This window comes from Mastigoproctus giganteus, chromosome 3 (assembly GCF_048544385.1).
Source record: "Mastigoproctus giganteus isolate SK-2022 chromosome 3, ASM4854438v1, whole genome shotgun sequence".
NCBI lineage: Eukaryota > Metazoa > Arthropoda > Arachnida > Uropygi > Thelyphonidae > Mastigoproctus > Mastigoproctus giganteus.
Genome location: NC_143577.1, coordinates 55,469,989 through 55,494,705, shown reverse-complemented (window position 1 = coordinate 55,494,705; position 24,717 = coordinate 55,469,989). Strand labels below are relative to the sequence as shown.

Below are 24,717 nucleotides of genomic sequence, written 5' to 3'. Positions count from 1 at the left end.
TAAACACTCTCACCAACCGCTCATATTTACTCCTTAATGTCCAAGCTTCACAACCGTATGTTACAATTGGTCTAATGAGACTTTTGTATATCCTTAATTTTAAATGTCTGTTCAATACTCTGGACTTCATTAGTTTTTTCATATGCATAGAAGCATCTGTTTCCACTCAGGAAATGGGACTTAATTTCATTAGTAATAGAGTCTGACTGGTTTATCTGCAAACCTAGATAGGCAAAATTTTGAACATGCTCAAACGAGAAGCTGTTAATTCTTAAATTTTCTGTGTTATCTGCTTTCTTTGGACTCCCATATATTTTGTCTTCGCTTCATTTATCCTAAGTCCTTCTTTGTGCTTCACTGTCCAGCCTGGCCACTGTTTTCTCCAGTGCTCCTTTAGTCCTACTGATAATAGCGACACATCAGCATATGCACAGACCTGCACTGTCTTTGTGCCTATGTGTCCAGTCACTTCTAATTTTCTGGCTAATTTTCTATTTTGGAAAGCTATATATATTCATATAGCCTTTGTTATGGAAACTTATACATTTTGGAAATTTTGTAACTTTTGTTCAGTAGCTTAAATTTAACTTCTAGTGGTTAAAGTTTTAGTCAACAGATTAATTTCTGTAATATTTTGTTAATTGAAATTCTCTAATATATTTTAAATTTACATTTCATAATCTTTCTAAGTTCAGATTTTTTCTAAGTGATGGTTGCTACAAGATCTTTGCACCTGATGTAAAGAGTGTACTGATCACAAATTAGAACTTGGTGTATTAAGAGAAGAATTTGAGTCACCGAAGAAGTAAGTACTTGCCCTAGAAATAAATGTAACTGGGAGCTCATCAGGGACTGAAGTCTCTCATATTTTCCAACAAATGGATTCCAATTTAGATCCAGAAAAGAGTAGTCAAGTGCATGCTGCTCTGATTGAAGGTGATCTAGTTTTATTGGGAGAATTTATTGTCAGAGAAACGGGTAACATTTTTTGTAATAAAGATAGGTGAACTAGAACCAGGGAATGTTTTTCCATAACAACAATTGATGATGTTACCAACAGATTGTACTGTTGGTAACAGTGTGTTACTGTTGGACCCATTGTTGTTTTGTATATTTATCAATCATATTGATGAAGGTATAATGTTGATGTTTGCAGATGACACAAAGGTTGGCAGGATTGTTAATGACAGTATGCTACTGCAACAGGATCTGGAAAAGTTGGGCAGATGGGCTGAGCAGTGGCAACTAAAGTTTAACGTTCACAAATGAAAGTACTGCATATGGGTAGCAGTAACCCCAGAATAACGTATCAACTGTGTGGTACTACACTGACAGTGATAGAGAGTGAAAAGGACCTGGGGGTAATTATGCAGGCAGATATGAAGTTTTCTGAGCAGTGCAGACGGTCTGCAAGAGTAGCTCATGGTGTCTTGTCAATGATATACAGGAATTTTGCTAGCAGGGATAAGGAGGTGATTATCCCCTTGTATAAGGCAATGGTCAGGCCACACCTTGAGTACTGCATACAGGTCTGGAGGCCTCATTTTAGGAAGACCGTAGAGTAGCTAGAATAAGTACAGAGAAGGGCAACAAGATTGATGAGAGTTACAAAGAGGTACTCTTACCAAGAAAGGCTCAAGTTCTGCAAACTGCAGCATCTGGAGACTAGGTGCCTGCAAGGTGATCTGATTGAGGTGTATAACTCCTTGAATGGTTTGAGCAGGCTCAATGCTGATGGTATTCTTCCTCTTGCTCAGATTACGAACCTGAGGGGTTATAACCGTAAATTTGAGGAAAGACAATTGTAGAATAGATGTGTGGAAATTTTCCTTTAGCCAGCAGGTAGTTGATTGCTGGAACAAACTTACACCTGATGTGGAAGTTGATAGCTTAAATGAATTCAAGGAAGAACTGAAAAACTTTTGGAGCAAATGGATGTTTGAAATGGGAAGCGTTTTTTTTTTTTTTTTTTTGGCTAATTATACATAAGCTTGCTTTCTTGCATCATATGCCTCTACTAATGCTAACAACTGATGTTGGCAAGATGTTCTGAGGGTAGCAACATTTCAAATGATGAGGTAGATAAAGCTAAGGGAAACAAGCCTAAATAACTTCAAGGGATGTATCAGGTTAGTAAATTATAGAAGAATACTTAGTCTTAATTGTGTCTACAGTAATATCAGGAGTGTTGTGAATTTAAACTCCTGTTTAGGACAAGTAATGCTAACATAATATGGCTAAGAGAAACTTAGTGCCACCTTGAAATTGGGGATGATGTGTTTCACTATGATGTGTATATTGTATTTAGGAAAGATAGGGAAGATAGAAAGAGTTGTAGCAGTCATGCTTTTTATCAAAAGCAGTCTGAGTGAAAAAAGTAATTTTACTGATTCTGAAGTTATGTCTGTCGGTATAGAATCCATGTGGTTTGAATTAGTTGGAAGCAAAGATATAATGGGTGTGGGAGTAATTTACAGACCAGAAGAATATGATGAGGGTCTCTGCATGCAGGTGGAATGGGCAAGCAAGCAAGTGCGAATGTCTTATTATGGGTGACTTTATTTTGCCACAGATTGTCTGGAAAAAGTGAGACGAGGGACTCACCATGGGGAAAATTTTTTTAAAATAAACTAGATTAATATTATTTGTACAAGCATAGGAAAATACTAGGGGTGATAATATTCTTTACCTTATAATTACTCATGAATCTGATGACATCACAGGGCTTAAAGTAGAGGAACCGTTGTCAGGTATTGATCATGCAATCGTCAGTTGGAAGATTAATAATGATGTTACTTTAGTTTTAGATTAAAGGCACGGGTTTTAATTTCAGAAGAGGGGCACTATATGGCATCTCTTAATTGGGCGGATTTCAGAGTTAGAGCAAATACATTTCAATTATGTAATACCTTTTAAAGCAAAAATCACAGACACCATGAATGCATACATACTATTAAGAAAATATTGCAGGAAGAGGATGTCAAAATGGGTGAATGCTGAGCTGGCTGGTCAAATAGAGAAGAAAAAGGTAGCATGGGATAGTTACAGAGCGACAAAAAGTAATGAAGCCTACAACGGGTATAAGTTGATCTACAACCAACTTGTCAACATCTGGCAGACCTACTGGGACACTACAAGCCTCGGGGCTGTTACCTGAAGTCACCTACATTGCTTCGAAATTCATGCAGAAATGGTTTTTCCCATTCACTTGAAACTGCATACCTATTAACCGGCCACAGTTCAATGAATGGAAAATTGCACCATTTAAGACTCTACGCCATGGATCTCTGCCACTGTGGCAGTAGAGAGGACTGGTTTCACCCCTCTACGATGACCTTCGACAGGACTTGATCAATACTACCCAAATCTCTGAGAATCACCTGCACCTATTCCTCCAAAATCCTGACAAGCTTCTGTCACTACAGAACTTTTCAGCCATAGGAGACTTAAAAGAACAACATACAGAGCCCCACCAACAGACAGCAACTTGGCCGCTGGGTAACCCCCCCCCCCCCATTTTCATTCTCCTCCACATGGTGGTGGTGCTTGTTAGTGTAGCCTATGTGCAGGATGAATTTTTTATTTATTTATTTTATTTTATCTTTTTTCTCACTTCCGCATTCTGCGCTCTTGTGGAGTTTGCAATTTTTTTTTTTTTTTTACTTTTACTCACGTGCTCTGCATTCTTGTGTAGCTGAAAAAACCTTTTTTTTTTTTTTATTTGCACCACAGAATTTTTTATTTATTGTTATTATTATTTTATTTTTTTTTATGCTGTGGTATTTTTAAAAATTTATTTTATTATATTTTTCCCTTCTCTGGAGTGGGCTTCCAGAGGAATCTGGTCCACCTTTGGCAACATCAGGTTGGTCAGAGTCTTGAATTGAGACAGTACAAGCTCCATTGGGACTGGCCCACCTTCCCATAGTGTGGATGAGTACCTAGAATCATCTGTCGTGGTGACTGATGCTTCTGGATAACCAAGAGGCCAGCACACACACACACACACACACACACACACACACACACACACACACACACACACACACACACACACACACACACACACACACTTCTGGCCCTTTACAGTTGATTCTGTTCTTCACAGAGTTAAGAGGCAGAGTTGAACTAACATTCTAGGAGTCATCCCTTACAAAAACACTTGTCCACATGTAATAGTACCACATATAAGGTTAAGGAGGCCAGGTTTATGAAAAAGCATTGGCTAAGAGAGAGCAAAGAATGGGGAAAAGGAATTTTTCATGTATGTGAATACAACGAAGAAGAAAGCTAATCAGATCGGAACCGTGTGCACTGGTTGTGTGAAAGTCTTAGATAACCCAGCTGATGTTGTGGATGAATTGAATAGGTGCTTTGCATCTGGCTTTACTGATGAAAGACTCTTCGTGCTGAGAAGAGACTGTGTGAGTGAAGCTGAGCCATACGATATTAGTGATTTCGAAATTGCAGATAACTGTTTATTAGAAAAACGTTCAAGCATAAAGGCAAGTAAGGCTCCCAGATCTGATGGCACATGTCCAGTAATTTTGAGGAAGGTTACCAGGAAGTGTATTGAACCAGTGAGGTTAATTATGTAGGCATTTTTGAACTTTGGAGAGATTCCTTTGGAATAGAGAAGTGCCAAAATATCACTAATACACAAAATTGACCAGTTAGTCTCTGACTTCAGTGGTAGGACAGTTCTTAGAGGCAATGATTAAGAGTGTAATGCACAGACATTTAGATAGATATGGTATTCTGAATAACACACAACATGGTTTTGTTAAGGGAATATCATGTTTAACTTAGTATGCTATTCTTGACGCAGTTAATCACGAGCTGAATGTAGGGAATAATTTTGACATAGTTTATTTGGATTTTAGCAAAGCATTTGACTCAGTCCCTCACGAGAGAGTACTGTATAGGCTGGAACATGTTGGGATTACATTTTGAATGGAATCTATATGCCTAAAATAAGTTTCAGGGGACACCACCTAGATGTGGGAATAATATTCCATAGTAGGGAGATTTGAGATTTGTGATCTGAGAAAAATAGAAATCCAAGTTTTTAGATGTATAGGAAGCAATATTTGTGATATGCGAAGAGAGATTAGAAGTTAGGGTAATCCCTAATAGAGATATGTGACCTTGTCTAGAAATTAGTGTAATCCAGTGCGGATTAAGGTATGGGCTAGCAGGGCCCTTGCCCAGGGCACCATTCTTTAAGCAACAAAATTTTCAAACATAAACACCAGTGTGTATATATATATATATATATATCCATTATTTTAAATTAAATAAAACATAAGCCAGTAGTATGGCAAAAACTGTAGAGCGAAAATTAACATAAAAATAACCAAATAAACCATCGAACGAAAAGAAAAAATAGATATAAATAGTAGCCCAGAAACCGTAATATAATTTCGATCTTTAAATCCAATTAACAAAAACTATACAAATTTTAGGATAATGCCAATTAGTTATTAATTTAGCGGTACCCCCCCGAGAGGTACCAGTTCCGAAAGACGTGAAATATCACCCAAAGAGGGTTAAAGGAACTACCAAACGATAACAAAATCAAAATAAACTAAAATAAAATAGACTGACCATCATGCCCCATATCGACAGAGGACCACGAGGCCAATAATGGTCATGGAATCGCTGCATTTCAATCGTCATACAAAACATCGCAAAGGCGGAAATATCGAAGAACCCTTCCATTCTCCGATAGATCAACCAATGCAGAGGATTTGCATGGCGGTGGTCCTTATGCAGCGAAAATAAACTATAGAACAGACAGCACTCTAAAGCAGAGCCACACTACTGACATACTGTAAGCTGAATCAGCTTATATTGAAGAAAAAAAGAAAATAGATGGCGGCACAGGCGTTGCTAAATTAGCATATCGACCCATTACTATTGAATTATATTAAATGTTGACGAAAATTAAATTATAATAAAAATTAAAATAATTAAGATAATTAAGCATTCATTAGAGGCAGCAACTTGCAATTCCTCCGTATGAAGCCGAAATATATACTATCATTGAATTATATTAAATAAAGTTAAATTATAATAAAATGAATAAATAATTAAGCATTCATTAGAGGCAGCAACATGCAATTCCTCCATATGAAGCTGAAATACATCCATTATTTTAAATTAAATAAAACATAAGCCAGTAGTATGGCATATGGAGGAATTGCATGTTGCTGCCTCTAATGAATGCTTAATTATTTATTCATTTTATTATTATTTAACTTTATTTAATATAATTCAGTGATAGTATATATATATATATATATATATATATATATATACACTGGTGTTCAAAGAAAGTGAATCACTCCCTAAAATTGTTGTTATTTGGGTTTTAGGAGCATTAGCAACTAAGGCCATATTGCTCCGGGAATATGTGGTGATCATTCCCTGACCTTTCCACATTCTCCATATTTGGTGATCATGGGCTCGAACCCCGGTCTAATCAAGAAGCGTGTGCTACACACTGCTGCTCCTTCCCACCTGGCTACGGAGGTGCCCCTAAAATTGTAATTGTCGTCCGTATAACATACGTATATGGCAGTATGTGTTACAGGTTGCATCAGATAAGATTGACATGTGTAGGTGATGATGTAATATTGCATCAGCTGTTAGTTTTATCTATATAAGCACGTTCTGCAAGAGTTGCAGTCATTCCTTGCTTGTGTCAGAATGGCAAGTTATATGCAGTTGACGCCACAAAGAAAGAGTACTATTGTTGCTTTACGTGAGGAAGGATGTTCTTCCTGTCATATTGCTTATAGAGTGTCTTGTAATCAGTCAACAGTGAGTAGATTTCTTTCCAAACTCAAGAATACCAGTTCTTCTGATAGGAAAAAAGGAACTGGATGCAAACGAGCCTCTACGCCAAAACAGGACTGCGTTTTGAAGCGCTTATGCCTTAAAAATCATAAAGCTTCTTCGTCTGAGCTGAAAAGAGAATGGAAAGAACATACAGGAGTGGTAGAAAGTGCAGTTACAGTCAGAAGACACCTCTTCAAAAATGGACTTTAGCCTGTCGTCCTAAGAAGAAGCCCTTCCTCACACAAAAATGAAAAAGACCCGATTGATTTGGTGTAAGAAGCATGTCAAATAGACCACCGAGTAGTGGAAGTCAGCTATTTTCTCGGATGAGAAGAAATTTAACCTGCATGGATCTGATGGGAGACAAACGATTTGCTGTAGACGTGGTAAAGAATACCATCCAGACTGTATGGTGTCTACAATGAAATTCCCTACCAGCCAAATGATATGGGGGTGCATTTCGTATCGTGGAGCAGGTCACCTGCAGTTTATAAATGCCAATGGATAGTTGGCTATATTGGAAGGCAAATTGCTGCCAAGTAACTGCATCTTTCAGGACAATGCTGCTCCTTCTCATCGGGCGAAAAGTGTAAGTAGGCACTTCTGTAGTTACTTTAGATTCATTTCTGCATTAGGGGTTCGACAGTATTGTGTTTACATTTGTTACAGGTGAAAAAATGGTTGGAAGAACAGTCCATTACAATTCTTAGCTGGCCAGGAAACAGCCCAGACCTGAATCCTATAGAGAACTATTCACATTGTGTAGAATCTGCAGTTGCCAGAAACAAACCAAAGACACTTCATGAACTTCTGGAATCCATAATTTGTGTTTGGAATCACGAACTATCAGTTGATTATTTTCAGAAATTGATCTTGTTAATGCCTCGACGGTGTGCTGCTGTCATCAGGGCCAGAGGCGATTCAACTAAATATTAGTTTGCACTTGGTGAAATTTTCATTTTGTTTTCCATTTAAAATGATAAACTGAAGCAAATTGAGGGCTTCTGATAACATTTCAGCCATAATTGTCGTGTTTACCAAAACTGTTGTATAAAGGTTGGAAATGCTTATTTTGGAATATTTTGAGAGCACCTGTCAAATATTACTTAGCTTTGCTTTAACTGTTAATAAATATCTTTTGTTTATATTTCTGTTTGTGATGCTATTCATTAATGTAACATACCATCGTGAAAAAGGGTTAGAAATGTGAAATTCCTATGTGATGCACTTTCCTTGAACACCAGTGTAAAGTAAAAAAAATCTTTCTGCCTGTTATATGGAAAAATCTTAATCCACCCCTGGTGTAATCGAAGATAAGCATAGGAGGAGAAGAATACTTTTTTCAAGATATAAGACAGGACTGAATTTTTGAAGAACTGAAATCAACTAAGTTATCTTTGCCACACTGGAGATCAGCATTTAAGGAATTGGTAGTGGATATTTGAGAAGCTGAAGCTGTCTGTGCAGTGCACAGTTTCTCAAACTGAAAGGTAGAATACGATGTGCTATCATCAACAAAACCAGTGGTGTACAACCTACAGCCTGTGCCGGATATGTCCTGTGAATTATTTTTATACAGCCCGCGTGGAAAGTGAACTAAATGTCATTTTAAATTTTGTTAATTATCAAAAAAGTTTTCTCATTAAATGCTTTGTTCAGTAAATATAATTGTATATTGTACTTAATAAAATTTTCGAATATTTTCAATTTTAGGTGTATCATTATATTTATTTATTCACCTTAATATTGAAAAGCAGTGATTCTTTTCAGGTTGTAAATTTTCTAAAGTGAGCATTTAAAATCAAAAGTAAGGTATTTTTTTAAACAACAAAAGTAAGTCCTATTTTTATAATTTTGATAAAATCTAAAAATAAATCACTGACATAGATTTGTTGCACATAAAAGTTATGGGAATTTGCATTTTTTATATAAAGGCTGAAAATGAAAAACGGTAATATTGAAAATAGAAACTCCCTTTTACATGTAACAAGATATGGAAAATGTAATAGATTTGATACTAGGGAGCTATTACGTGCTCGATAATTCCTATATTCTATTCTATTATATTATGAATCAACAAGGCTTACCTTTATTTTTTGATATAGGAAGCTTCTTTTCCAACTTTCCTTGTCCAACTCGTTAATAATTCATGGGGAAGGCAATATCAATTTTGCAAAACATTGTCATAAAGTTAGATTTTGGAGGTCTAAACGGGCTAATAATTAAGGATCGATTTTTCTTTTTGGTCCTGTGGCTGGAATTTTGAGTTAAATTTAGGGGTCTAATAATTGGGTAAGGGGCGGGGGTGGGGGGTAGGGGTTGGGGATTATTCTCTACATTCCTTAAGTTGGACTAGAACTTTTCGGGGCATTATGTTCACAGGAAGAGAGTTACTCACAATTAATCCGAAACTTTTTTTCTTTCCTTATGTTGTAGTAGTTGTTCTTCACGCATGCGTATAAGTGACCATCGTCGGACAATAGGAATGGCCTATGGATATTGATTGAAGTTTCATGTAGTTTCATCTCTAAGGTTTCTGCAATGAGTAGTTTGTAGTAGTTGTGTTGAATATTTATAATTTTTGTTTCAGTAAAGCCGAATGTATGTCGTTCATTTATGGTGTGGAACGAAAGTTCCGATGCATTTGAACGACCCGCCCACACCGAAGCTTCGTGTTGTTTTGCTCGAAGCTGTGCCACTCCCATGGTGGATCCTACGTAGACAATGTAATGCACTAATATTTCTCAAATCACTCAGTGCGGCCGGCGAAACAAATCTAACTTTGTATATGGCCGGTCCCCTGTACAGGAAAAGGTTGGACACCACTGAACAAAACTGTGGATAGGATTTCTGATCAATAGAAGGAAGGTCATTAATATATATAAGAGGAAAAGAGTGAGATAAAAATGAAACTTGGGGAGCACCAGTATTAGTGGAGAAGTTAGAAGATAGAGAGCCATCTACCATCACCTGCAGTGAGTGGTCAATCAGAAAACTGGATACACAGTTACAAAAAGCAGTTAGCAGACTATCAGATGGAAGCTGATTTTTTTTTTTTTTTTTTTTTTTGGGAGCATTAGCAACTAAGGCCATATTGCTCCGGGATATGCGGTGGTCATTCCCTGACCTTTCCGCATCCTCCGTATTTGGTGGTGACAGGCTCGAACCCGGTCTAATCAAGAAGCGTGTGCTACGCACTGCTGCTCCTTCCCACCTGGCTATGGAGGCGGCCTTGGAAGCTGATTTAGGAGACCTTTATGCCAAACATGATGTAATTCCTTTGAAACATGAAGAGTAACTGCTTGTGTTTAACCAAACTTTTCCATTGAATTTATCTACAAATGGATGACATAGCCAATATATCACCAGTTAATCAACACTGACAGAATCCATACTGATGATTATTGATCAGATGGACTGTTTCTAGATAGTTTAGGATATGAGCAGATTTCCAAGCAGAAAGGAAAGTACTAGTGGAATATGAAAGTGAAAAAAGCAATGCAGACCATTACCACAGGTGGAGAAAATCCATCAGAACCTGGTGCTTTATTTTTTATCAAGATTGTACATCATTTATAACGTAAATGTGAAAATTTCACCTCAATCAAGTATTGATTGAGGTGTTCAGGTATATGGGATTCTCTAAGGTGCTGAGTTTCTAAGCTGTGCAACCCACATATTCAGTCTTTCCTCATATGGATGCCCTTTTGCAGATCTCACCAGGCTAGTTAGCTTTCTTTGGATCCTTTCAAGGAGCTCAATGTCTTTTTTTAGGTGGGGTCTCCACACTTGAACACAGTATTCCAAGTGTGGTCTAACAATAATAGCCTTATATAATGGGATTACGACGTCCTTATCTCAACTAGCAAATGTGCAATAAATCATCAATTTCATGTTCCAAATGTGCAAACATTTCATGTTTTGCACATTTTTTGAGACTGTAATGTGCTGGAGATTCTCCCCCTAGCCACGGCACTCCTGCTACTCTGTGATTTTTGTTTCGCAGCTCTAGTCTGGGGCATGATTTCCTTTTAAATACAGTTTAATTAACTATGAAATTTAATAAGATTGATAACTTTTATTGATTAATTGATAATACTATACTAAGCTTACAGATTCCTAATACAGTGTTACGTATTACGCTACCTAGTTTTATGTTATGCATGGAGAACTCATCCTTCATATGCCTTTTTCACATTCTTCTGGGGAGAGGGAAGATTATTAAAAATCTACTGACTTCCGTAGCAGTTGGTTGAACTTTTTGTTTTGACACATTGACTGCTTTTCTTTGTAGTATACCAGTTTGTGGTATTTTCTGCATTATGTTCTGACTCAGATAGGAGAGCAGGGCCATCCTACTCCCCCATCTGAGATTAACTAACTAGAGCTTGTCATAACATTTAAGAATTCCATCACTCTCTGATAGGATTTGAATTCAGAGTTCTCCAAATGAGTAACAGATGGCATGCCTACAATAGTGTTATCGAGGACCATATCTGTGAGTTCCAACCATATGTCAGTTAACCTGAATACTGTTCATCTCGCTTTATATTTTTGTAATAGTCTCCTTAGATCGTGGTATTAGTGTCACTACATGTTACTTAATTGCATGGATGGTCCTTTATTTATTTATTCCATGTAAAAAGTTCATAGTTTCGGGACCACCAAATACGGAGGATGCGGAAAGGTCAGGGAATGACCACCGCATATCCCGGAGCAATATGGCCTTAGTTGCTAATGCTCCTAAAAAAAAAAACCAAATAACAACAAATAACATAGTTTCGGTAAATATTAATAGAAACATGATGATTTAAAGAAATATGGTTTGTAAGATATTTCTGCAAGCTGAATTTATGTATACATTTCATTTTAACTAATGTTTTAATTCATTTCTTACTTAGCCAAAATCGAATGAGCAGCCTAACAGAGTGGAAATTTATGAGAAAACTGTGGAAGTATTAGCACCAGAAGTTCACAAACTTCTTAGTTTCATGTATTTTCAGGTATGTTATATTAATTTTTGTTACTTATTATTTCTTATGTGCATAATTATAGATATTTATTGAAATAAGATACAAGGAAAAATCAATATGCATGAGTTGATGGCAATCAATTTATGCATATTGATTATGCATAAATTGCCATCACATTCCCAACGTTGTCATATGTTATTAAGTATACACCTGTGCTGCAATTTGCCTGCACTTAGTCTGTTTTATACAGGCAAGGTATAAGCTTGTCAACTCTGCTTTCCATTTGCACCATTTGTGAACAACATGCTGTGATCAGAATGGGTCAAATCCTTCTAGATTCATAGAAGAATGTTAGCTCAGATTGGAGAAAAGTGTATTAGTCAAAGAAAGGAGTATGGATGGAAGGCTATTCTGGCAAACTAACTACTGTTAGAAGTGGTGGAATAAGCATGTTGATGAAGACTGTTCAGGCATCCAACAACCAAAAAAATTCAAAAATGTTCTTTCTTCTGGCAAAGTCATATGTTGGTGTTATTTTGGGTTTTGAACCAAGGGCAGAACAAGAATAAGACAGGCCTTGGAGAGGAAAGGTTGTACCTTGTCTGTGTAAAAGCAAAACTATAAATTTTGCTCTCCCCCCCCTCCATATCAGATTTCTCTTCAGTATTTCAACTTCATTCAGCAATTGCAACCATTGAAATGTTCAAAAATTTCATTTTGAACTTCTGTCAATTACCATGCAGTCTGAATCTTTTCTCCTCAGACTATTACCTTTTTGGTACCGGAAAAAAGAATTATGTAGATGCCAGTCTTCAAATGATGTGAAATCAAAAAAGTAGCTTCATGAACAACTGAAAATATTTTTCTTAGATGGATTTAGAAGCTTCTAAACCACTGTGAGGAGCAAGAGAACTACTGGACAAGTAATACAAAAATTTTTGTCTATTTTCCTTTTCTGGATTTAATAAATATTGTCTTTACTTTTTGATTTATCCTTGTATATATTTTTTCTCCTTTATTAGTATTAGTAATACTAATACTAGTATTAGTAATTTTTTTTAGCGATGTTAGTACAGTCAGTCCTCATATAGCACGATAGTTGTCTTCCTAGAAATCCTCATGCAATATAAGCAACAGGCCCTATGGGAAAAATAGGATTAGGTGCAGACCACCCAAGATTGAACACACATTTGTCACCAAAACATTACCAACCACAATAAATTATCATAACAAAATACAAAAGTATCTTATTACGACTATTACATAATAAAATATTGCTAATGCTTTTGTTTGATTTTCTGTTGAAACAGATGACAGCCGTTCCATCTCTTCCAATTCCTTGTGTCTTAATCTAATGGATTTAATTACACTTTGAGTTGTTTCTGCTATGAAAGTTGTTTTTATTTTCTCTGCATTCTTTGTAATCTCGCCATTGCCTCATTTAGGGCTGTAGCACGTGCAATATCGCATAGTCTTTCATTTCGCTCAACGCCTTTCACAATTTCATATTTTTTCTCTATCGACAGAGGTGGACTGGCCATAAGCCTTACTGGGGAAACCCTGGTGGGCCGGAGGCCGGTGTGATTTTGGCCATAAACGCTAGTATGAGACCACTACAAATTTTCCCGGGTAAGAATTTTTGACCCAGTCCGCCTCTGTTTATCGATATTGCTTTTGTTTTTCTCTCTGAATTTGCAGTGTCTTCACCAGCACGCTTCCTTTTCACACCTTTTAAGTATTTTACTCATTACTCATTTTTAGGGACTAAAGCACAATTACAAAATGAGGCACGCTTGATACACATAAACAAAGCTGCACGTGTGTAGCAACTGAATAAACAACACCGTAAAGGCAGAGACACACTACGAACACCTCACTAGCTCAATTTTACTAAAGCATATTTCTGGGGGTTACTACCATAAAACAATAAAAACAATTTCCAGTTGTGTTCCTGCTAGTGGAATCTGTTATAAACTGGTAGTAAACTCGATCTAATTGCATTTACGGTAATACTGATAGCTAGAATTGTGTGGATTTTTACGTTATTATGGTGAAATGTGTTTCCCCTTCACTGATATAAAAAACAAATACATTTTCAGAATCTTCTCTTCATTTCTATCGGGTTGCGTTCAGTTGGGGTGATTCCGCGTTCGACTGCCATTTCTTGTAAACATAAAGGCGAATTGTGCATAAGCGAATTCGGTTCATGTTATATACGATATTGTTCCCCTATTTATAAATCGTGTATGATTGAATTTGTGTAGTGTAAACATGTGTTATATGAGGACTGACTGTATTAGTATTAGCAATGACCACATGATGCAAGAAGCCTATGGCTTTATGCTGCACCAGCCAATAAAAAAAATAAAAAATAAAATAAAAAGTAAATAAAATAATAAGAATAAAAATAAAATAATAATAAGAATAATAAAAATAAAATAAGAATAAAAATAAAAGAATAATAATTAATAAGAGAAAAGGAAATAGACAACCTATGCGTTTCCCTCCTCCCATAGGTAATATCCAGCTGACCTTTGAATTTCCCCAAACTGTCAGCCTCTACCACCCATGTAAGTAACTTATTCCAGTAATTTATAACTCTGGCTAAAATAAGACTTCCTGCAATTCAGTCTAAACATCTCCCCCTCCCCGTAACTTGGCATTATGGCCCCTTGTTCTAGAAACATTTATAACTGAAAATTTTGTCCTTATTCATTTTGCTTATGCCTCTCAGAGCCTTAAACACCTCAATCAAGTCTCCTTTAAGGTACCTAGTATCTCTCCAACACACATATAGTCTTTCCTCATATGGACACCCTTTTGCCCATCTCGCCAGGTGAGTTACCTGTCTTTGGACCCTTTCAAGAAGTACAATATCTTTCTTTAGGTGTGGTCGCCATACTTGAACACAGTATTCCAAGTGTGGTCTAACAATAGTCTTATATAATGGGATTATGACGTCCTTATTTCTACTAGCAATTGTTCGATAAATCATCGATAGCACACCATGGGCCTTCCTTGCAACCAGTCTACAATGCTAGGAGAACTTCATGTCTGACCGTATCGCAACACCCAAATCCATTTCCTCCACTATTGGCTTTAGTTCAACTCTGCCAAGTGATTAAGTTATTTTGGGGTTACTGTTCCCCAGGTGTAATACCTTACACTTTGCTGGATTAAAGAATAGCTGCCATTTTTCTGACCATTCCTGGAAGTCTATATAGGTCATGCTGAAGAAGTTCTGCTTGGCGGTGCTCATTAACTATGCTACCAATCTTTACATCATCTGCAAATTTAGACATCATGCTCTCTATCACTTCATCGATATCATTTATGAAAATCAAAAACAACAGTGGTCTTAATACAGGCCTAGGGGAACATAATACCCAATCTGAGGAATAACCATTTATCACAACCCTCTGCCTCCTGCGCCGAAGCCATCCAACTATCCATCTAAGGATTTTCCGTGTGATTTGAACCTGTTCCAACTTATAAAGTAACCGCTCATGTGGGACTGAGTCGGGTGCTTTGCTGAAATCCAAATAAACGCTGTTGAAATTATTCCCTAAGTTCATCTCTTGAGTGACCCTGTCAAAATAGATAACCAGATTAGTTAAACACAATTTTCCCTTTGGAAAACCATGCTGAGTATCCTTCAGAATTCCAATTTTATCTAAATGATCCTGAATTCCACCCTTGATCATTGTCTCCATGATTTTCACTACTACTGAAGTTAGACTAACCAGCCAGTAATTTCCCACTTCACTCTTAAAACTGCCCTTATGTATTGGAGATACATTGGCACTTTTCCAGTCCAACGGAATCACTCCCGTCTAGTGATGCTCTCATAATTCGCCTCAAGTTCAATGCACTCACTTGCCACCTCCCTTAAGATTATAGGGTATATGCCATGAAGACCAGGAGCTTTACTGGCCCGTAGGCTCAAAAGTGTTTTCATTAAATAAACATGTGAAATTTCAACATCATTAATTACACTTTTTTCAACCTCACTCCCATAATTTCTCATGACTTCAAAGGTTTTTCTTCTGTAAATATTGATGCAAAGTAACTGTTGAGTTCATTTTCAACATCAGCTGGGGTATCTAATACTATCCCACATTCATTACATAAGGGTCCGATCTGGTTTGTACTTTTTTTTTTTGCATTTATATATGTGAAGAATTCCTTATCCCCCCCCCCCTTTGCTTTCTTTTTCCAGTGATTACTCATAATCTGCCTTTGCCAGCCTTTTCTGTGGCACTATTACAGATCAATTTGTAGCTGTTATAGGCTTCAGTACTTTTTATTGCACTGTAACTTTTCCATGCCATCTTTTTCTGTTTAAGTAATCTGGCAACTTCATTATTCATCCAACTTGGAATCTTCCTTTGAGTATTTTTTAATGGTATATATGCATTCAAGGCTCTGTGATTATTGTTTTAAAGGTGTACCATAATTCAGTTGTATTTGCTCTCTGTGCAATATCTACCCAGTTAATAGAGGCCATGTAGCACCTTAGGGCATCGTAATTTCCTTTCTGAAATTATAACCCATTCCTTTGCCTCTAACTACTGCTACCTCTCTCTTCAAAGTCCATCGTAGAACTTCGTGATCACTTTCTGCTACTGGTTCCTGTACTGTCAGCCAGTGGTGCTGTATAGTGGGCTCGCGAGAGCCCATTGTTATATTTTTTGAAAATTTGTGAGCCCATTGTTGAAACGATCATTTATTTTACAAATGAAATCCTGAATTCAATTATTGAGTATCCAGAGCCAAAACTATGGTGGGGCGAGCAGGAACCCATCCTCACCATTTTAATGGCACAATTGACCCGTTATGTTTTTTAAAATTGCTTCATTTTTGAGTTAATTATAGTTGAACCTTTGTTTAACAAACTTCTTTATAGCGAATTTTTTTGAATTCCCCTTGGTAATTGCATTTAAAATAGTTTACGTAGAAAGAAAGATTATGAGAGACAATTTTGTACGCAGCGTTCTTATCTCTGGCCTCTAGGCAATTTAGATAATTAGACAGCATGAATTAAGGATGAAAGGGATTACCATTCCACAACGTTAGTTAGTGGTGTTTGTAAAACCTATGGATCCATATTCCGAGAAGTCTCGCTAGTAATATTCTTTCCATGTCCAGTCAGAGGATTAAGAAGATTCCCGACACGGATAATAGCCTCTGGTCAACCTGTGTTGTGGTTCCCCTTTACTCCGACAAGAAGTCATATGTTTTTCGGAGAAGTGAATCATCCAGGCGTTTCAGTAAATTTCTCCTGTTTATGTTTACATGGTCACAGTAGCTGAATATCCAGTATTTTTCACAGTACTGTATTCAAAGAACTAGTGACAGTAGCAACATCGGGGGGGGGGGGGGGGGATTGGGCACTAAGATATTAAGTAAACTTTCCGATGATGAAATTTTGGCAGAATTGAAAACCGCGTCGAGGCTTTCACTGTGAAGAAAATGTTCCAAAATATAATAGCATACAGGCAGGAGTGGATTTACATATAAGCTAAACAAGCTACAGCTTAGGGTCTCGCATTACAAGGGACCTCGCTCCATCTTCAAAAATCCTTTTTTTAATATTGTCACATGTGAACTCTAAGAGAGAAGGGCCACATACATGTTAAAGCTTAGGGCCGCATGATGTTTAAATCTGGCTCTGCATACAGGCAATAATTAAAAAAAAACTGTATGCATTATATCACCAATCTCCAAAAAAGCAGTGTAAATTAAGGATTACAGTATTACTAAAGAACTTGATGTGGAAACTATAAAGATCGGTAGTGTGTTTGGGTCACGATGGGCAACTTGTAGCTTGTGGACGGCAGTTGAGGGTTGGAGGAATTATCCTGCTTTGTGCAAACATTTTGAATCATAAAGTTAAATATTTTGGATTATTTAAACCGACTTTTCAATCTGGAATTTCTTAACAATTTAGCAACAACATTCTTCAGGAGCTCTCTTACCTTTCAGAAGATTTACAAAGTCACAGCATCACTATAGTAAAAGTAGATAAATTAATTATTCTACCTATTAATGCTATTGCTAATTTTAAAAATTCTGAAGCTAAAATTGAGAGCATGTTGAAGTTGAAAAGAATTTGAAGGAATCGAAAGTAAGAACACATTTAAAAAATTACCTTGTGACTAGTTATTAAGGATAAGTTATTAATGCAACAGAGTAATTTTAAATTAAATGAAGAAAATAATGATAATATTGATGATGAGGAATTGAAAGAAATTTTAAACAATGTTACCTGGAATCGTGGAATATGAAAGAACTTTCATCTCCATGGCATACGAAATAAAAATTAATGATTTTAGTGTTTTGTCGAAGACAGTTTATCTTTAAAATCGAGTGAAATTCCCTTTTCAATTAAGAAAGCCAGAAATATCTTTGAAACCATTGCGATTAGCAGTGCTGAAGCTGAGCAAGCTTTCAGCGTATTGAATAATATTGTATAAATGAATGAATGAATGAATAATGTTGACAATTAAACACATTGCAGATTATGATGACCATACATCTAAATGGAAAACCATTGCTTCAGTTTGATCTGGATCGTTACATCAAATCATTCCTCTGTAATCATCACTCAGCTATTGAACAAAGCAGAAGATTGACAACAAATATTAATAAAGGAGTAAATTGCATATGGCAATTTTTAGAATAAATTTTTCTTGAATATTTGTATAATAATTTTTTTCATGTAATCTGTGATTTTTGTGTACCTATTCTAGAAGAGTTTGTTTTTTATGTAATATTTGTTTTTATATTGTAGAATGTTTTTTGTGATAGTTTTTGTGATATGGGAAATATTTCATGCTATTTTTAATTCGCAATATTAAAATTTTATCAAGAAAAAAAAATGTATCCATTATATTTCCCTAGTTGTCAAAAAAAAAAAGAGATGAATAAAAATGTAGTGCGTGTGCTGAGCACGCGCGGTAGATGGTTTTATGTGAATCCTTCGCCTTTCTTTTAGGTATTTTGATTTGTATATTGATTATGAAATAAAAGAGCTTTTGTATTGTAAATATTTTATTGAACATTCGCAAATTTTCATAATTTCTGGAAGACAAGATACAATGAATTTATGATAACTAAAGTAAGAGATGTATACTTGCAATTGCAATGTATCTAAATATCTCTAGAAAACAGCATCAATTGATGTACCGATCTTGAAGTTGAAACAACATACACAGCTGTTAAGCACACCTAACAATGGAATGTTACGAAAATGCGAGACAAAAAAATAAATTGTTGACAAATACAGTATTTGTATTGTTGCAGTCATATGACAAATGCTTGTATCGTTGCAGTCATACTTACTGCAGTATGATTGTTGCAATCATACTTCAGGAAGTATGATTACGACGTCATACTATTCAAAAATTCTAAAAAGTTAGAACTCAAAACACTGTCGTATCCAGGTATCATTGTAAGGGGGGGCATTATGACCAGACTGACTCGAGATATCATACCAGTCATGAAAAATGTGTCACGAGCTCTAATCCCACTACTAGTGAGTGGCGCCTCCGTAGCTAGGTGGGAAGGAGCAGCAGTGCATAGCACACGCTTCTTGATTAGACCGGGGTTCGAGCCCGTCACCACCAAATATGGAGGATGCGGAAAGGTCAGGGAATGACCACTGCATATCCCGGAGCAATATGGCCTTAGTTGCTAATGCTCCCAAAAAAAAACCAAACAACAAACTACTAGTGAGTGTTCGGCGCAGACTAGTAGTGTAAACATGGGAAGTGCCTCTGGCGGAAGCCGCGGATGATGTCACTTCCATGACCGATCAGATTTACTTGGCAGGAATCCTCAAGGATGTTTCACATCAAAAAGTCGGCAAAACTGCAAGCCCATTGTTAAAATATTCACAGCTCACCACTGCAGTCAGCCCTATTATGTCATCTGGTTCATGGGTAATAATGAGGTATAGAGTATTCTTTTGCTTAGTACTTTCCTGACTTGTTGATACAAATAGCATTCATCTAATTGATTTAAAAATTTTTTCCCCCATGTGGAGTTTCCTTCCCATTTCCTCCAATCAATTAGAGGCAAATTAAAATCACCCATAATATAAGACATTCACGCTTACCTGCCCAAAACCAGAATGGGTTTTGGGCAGATAAGCATTTGACTCAGTCCCATATGAGCAGTAACTAAAGTAACCGCTCATGTAGGACTGAGTCAAATGCTTTGCTGAAATCCAAATAAACTATGTTGAAATTATTACCTAAATCCAGCTCACGAGTGACCCTGCCGAAATAGCTAACCAGATTTGTTAAACACAATTTTCCCTTTACAAAACCATGCTGAGTATCCTTCAGAATTCCATTTCTATCTAAATGATTCTGAATTGCACCCTTGATCATTGCCTCCATGATTTTCCCTACTCCTGAAGTTAGACTGACTGGTCGGTAATTTTCCCAAGCACTTTCCCTGGCATGTTAGTACAAATAAAAATCATCTAGTTGGTGATAAAAATTTTGTCACCTATGTGGATTTACCTTCCCATTTGCTCCAATCAATTAGAGGCAAATTAAAATCACCCATAATGAGACATTCACACCTACCTGCCCATTCCATTTGCATGTAGAGGCCCTTCTCATGATCTTCGCAATCAGCTGGCCTGTAGATTACTCCCACTCTCATACCTTTGCTTCCAACAGTCTCACACCATACAGATTCTATATTAGCATGCGAACTGTCTGAATCCGGGAAAGCTTTTGTTGTGCTCAGGCTGCTTTTGATAAGAAGCATGACCCCACAACCTATCTTCCTTATCCTTCCTAAATACATTATATATACCGAACTAAAACTCATCATCCCCTATCTCCAGGTGACGCCACGTTTCCATAAGCTCTGTTATGTCAGCATTACATGTCCTAACCAGCAGTTTGAATTCACTTATTTTATTGACGAAACTTCTGACATTACTGTATAAACTTAATTGTTTATGCATAAACTTAATATAAACTTAATGTATGAACTTAATATAAATTCTTCCAGCTTCCTTTCAGTTATTGTATTTAGCATATTTAGTATTTATCATATTTAGTTATCGTATTAAACTCTCATTTAGAATTAGGCACATTTTTGATATTCCATTCCCTAAAATCTTTTTCTTATGTGAGAGTAGATGTAAAATATTTATTCATTTTGTTAACAACTTGTATATATTTGATGGTTTATAGAATATATATATATATATATATATATATATATATGCTTTCTTTGTATTAATTTAAATGCATAAAGGTGTTGTTTATTAAATTAATTAAAATAATTGATATCTACATAAGTTAATCTTACAACACTCTTTTCAGAGAAATGCCATAGAACGTTTCTGTGCTGAAGTGAAAAGACTTTGCCATGCAGAAAAGAGAAAAGACTTTGTATCAGAGGCTTATCTGCTTACTCTTGGAAAATTTATCAATATGTTTGCTGTGTTGGATGAATTGAAGAATATGAAATCAAGTGTGAAAAATGATTATGCAACATATCGAAGGTAATACACTTTAAGTCATTCCTTTTGTTCCCTTTTAAAAATTAAGAAGAGAACAAATTTTGAATTCTTAATAGTAATTGATAAATAATTTCCAATTGGTTATAACTTCTTGCAGGAAGATTGGCTCAGCAGTTAGTGCTATGCTCAGTTAGATAATGTTAATTTTATTTATTTATTTATTTTATCTTATTATTATTATTTTAATCTATTATTCTTTTCAGTGTCCAGAAAATAATGGATTTGTGATAAATAAAGTTATATTTATCATGTAAGATAAAACACTTAAGTTTCAGAGTGGCACTGTCTATGATCAAATATACTTGTTCTTGCCTGATTAACAAAAATTATTTTGCAGCCATTTCAGAGCTTCCCTGTGGGGAGGGAAAGAATGTACTTCACCGTCTTTTTAATTCTGGGTTTAATTGACAAGGTTGCCAGTTGTTTCACGGAGATTGGATGGTGGGCAGAGGTAGAAAGTGCTTAGGAGATTTGTTGATATTGTGTACCACTTTTTTTTTTTTTTTTTTTTAATGCTGACTCTATATTTATGGGACTGAGGGTTTCTGTGGAAAAGAAATCAAATCTCTCTGAGATTATAGAGCATTATGTGTAACAACTGATGGTTTTCTTTTTTTCCCCTGCCAATTATAAAACTTTCTTTTAAGTAGCACTTCTTTTTTTAAAGGCACCAGGAAAAGCAAAGCACCTCTTTCTTTAATATTATTTAGTCTTGCTAATTGTATTAACCACCTGCGATTGGCCAGAAAGTTACACTGCTCCTGCCTTCACAAGGTAACCTGGTTGGAAAAGCTAACCTAGGTATGGAAAAGAAACACAGTGCAACCTCAATATAACTTGGGTGTCAAGCAACAGTAAAGCGACTTTAATACACCCATTATAAAAGCAAAGTGCCTTATAGCCGAAAAAAGTTTACCGTTTTTTTAACTTAAGTACACTTTACTTAGTAAATAAATACTTTATGTACTAATGTTTTATGAGTATACATACTAAAAGACATAAAGTATTAAAGGTTATATCATTCTCTTTACATTCTACTTATACACAATATTGTTATGGACTTAAATTTTACCCATCTGTTCTGAAATAATCATATAATTTAGTTTGCCGGAACTGATGTGACAGCATTTTTTCAGTACGTAATTCTTAATAGTTGTCAGATGCAATTAATGAATATGTTTGCTATCAATCTGACGTTCTAACCCTGCCATCACCTCATTAATGTTCTCAAGCAATTTGTTAATTTCTGGTGCTTTTTCCATACACAAGTCATCCACATATCTTCTGTGTCACTCCTGATTTTTGACTGTCTTCCCATTGTTCACAGAGGCTGTGATTTCTTCCTTGCCCAGGTAATGCGCAGCGGGAGCTTTCGCATCAACCTCAATCCAAGCAGCCAGGTTATTTGCTCCAAGACTGCCACCAAGTATGTCACCTCAGCCTTTGCTTCTTGTTTTGAAAATGCTGCTAATTCAAGGTCATTTGTTATTAGTGATCTTGTCTTTTCCAATACTTTTTTTTTCCCAGAAGTTTTCAATTGCTCTTGAGCTTGATTTCTCCCACGCTAATCCAGTATTGTATGCAACGTCTTTCAGTGTTAATGTTTTCAGAAATTCTAGAATTTGAGTTCGGAGTTCAAAATACCAGGAAATAGCTCACCACTATAGTAGGTTTTGAATGCTCAAATAATGCCCTGATCACTGGGCTGAATTAGTGCATTTGTATTCCTTGGCAGAAACATGACTGTTGCCATCTTTTGATTGCAGGATGTCACCTGAAGAACAAACTGGGCATTGATCCAACAGTAACGGTCTTTTTTTCAAGTTTTTGGAAATCAAGTGGCATCTCACTGATGGTACAAAACTCCTTTTAAACCAAGAAGCCAAAATATCACTTGTCATCCAAGCATTGGAGCTATTTTTATGAATAACAGGTACAAATTTCATGTTGATGTGCATAAAACACTGGAGACCAACTTTTATTGATGCATAATGGTTTTAGCTTGTAATTTCTAGTCTTGTTTGTGTGCAGTGATACAGTAATTCTCTCTTTGTTAGTTTTTATGCTCACTTTGTTGGGTGCCTTTTTAATTTCCAGTGACTTGTATGGGAAAAGTTTATAATTCAGCATTGTTTCATCACAGTTGTTTAACTGTTCATCTGTGAATTCACTATCTTGAATCACATTATGCAGAAATTCAGGAAATGCTTTTGCTGCTGTAATGTCACTAAATGCAGATTCATCTACAAGACTAACCTGGGATATCCCATGATGACCTCCGTAGCCAGGTGAGCAGGAGCAGCAGTGCGAAGCACACGCTTCTTGATTTAGACCGGGGTTCGAGCCTGTGACTACCAAATACGGAGGATGTGGAAAGGTCAGGGAATGACCACCGCATATCCCCGGAGCAATATGGCCTTAGTTGCTAATGCTCCAAATAACAACAACAACCCATGATGAGCCTTCCATCTCCAAAGCCACTCTTCAGAAGCTTTAAATGTGTCATCATCTCTACCAAGTACCCTTATGAAATTTAATTGCCTGTCCTTTTAAATTAACCCCATTTATCAGTACTCCTTTAGTAAGCCTCTGTAGAAACCACTTGTATAAGCATTGGTCCACATCACCAAATTCACAAAGCCTACTTCATCTTCTACAAATGAATGCAATTTTTCTTCCTCTTTTTTCCAACTGTGGATTGTTCCTTCTGGAATTTCACATTCATGAAATGTACTACATTTTGTTTTGCCACTCTTGACTCTTTCAGTAAACTTTAACTTTTCTTTCTTCTACCGTATAATTTTTTTATTTTTGTTGGCCATTACTTCAGTCCTACTGATTTACTAATTTTGTCATGTATTTATTTCTGATTGCCCAAGAACAGGCGTGGGCATCCTTTTTAAATGTCGGGCCAAATAAAATGTGTGTGAGGTACACATGGGCCAATTTTTTTTTTTAGCTTTCCATGATTTTTAGGATTATTAAAATGGTATATAATGAAAAATATGTCATAAGCAGTATTATGTAATTTATTGTAATATTTATACATACTTGTACATATAATTAATTTTATTAATAAGAAAAATGAAATACAAATTCAAGATAAAATTATAGTATACAATTATAAAAAATTAAATCAAAAATGAATATAATTTCAAAGATTTTATAAAACCTTAATAATTTTAGATTTTCAGTTATGGATTGCAATAGATTTCAGTAAACACCTTCATAAAAATAAAACAGTAAGGCCTTTTTACAAAGTGACCAACTGTTTAGAAGAAAAGTAACGCTGAAAACAAAAAAGAAAACCCAATTTTTTAGATGCAGAGGAAGCAATATTTTGATGTGCTT

At 36.0% G+C, this 24,717-nt stretch overlaps 1 protein-coding gene across 2 annotated transcripts in view; it reads left to right on the top strand.

Annotated features, from left to right (window-relative positions):
• Positions 1–24,717, top strand: part of Cyfip (Cytoplasmic FMR1-interacting protein Sra-1) — a 425,647-nt gene that overhangs the window by 92,196 nt on the left and 308,734 nt on the right. For both annotated transcript variants that reach the window (XM_090369296.1, XM_090369295.1), the window contains exons 4-5: positions 11,745–11,846; positions 21,167–21,348. In XM_090369296.1, the coding sequence (XP_090225422.1) occupies positions 11,745–11,846; positions 21,167–21,348 (284 nt within the window). The remainder of the gene's footprint in view (positions 1–11,744; positions 11,847–21,166; positions 21,349–24,717) is intronic.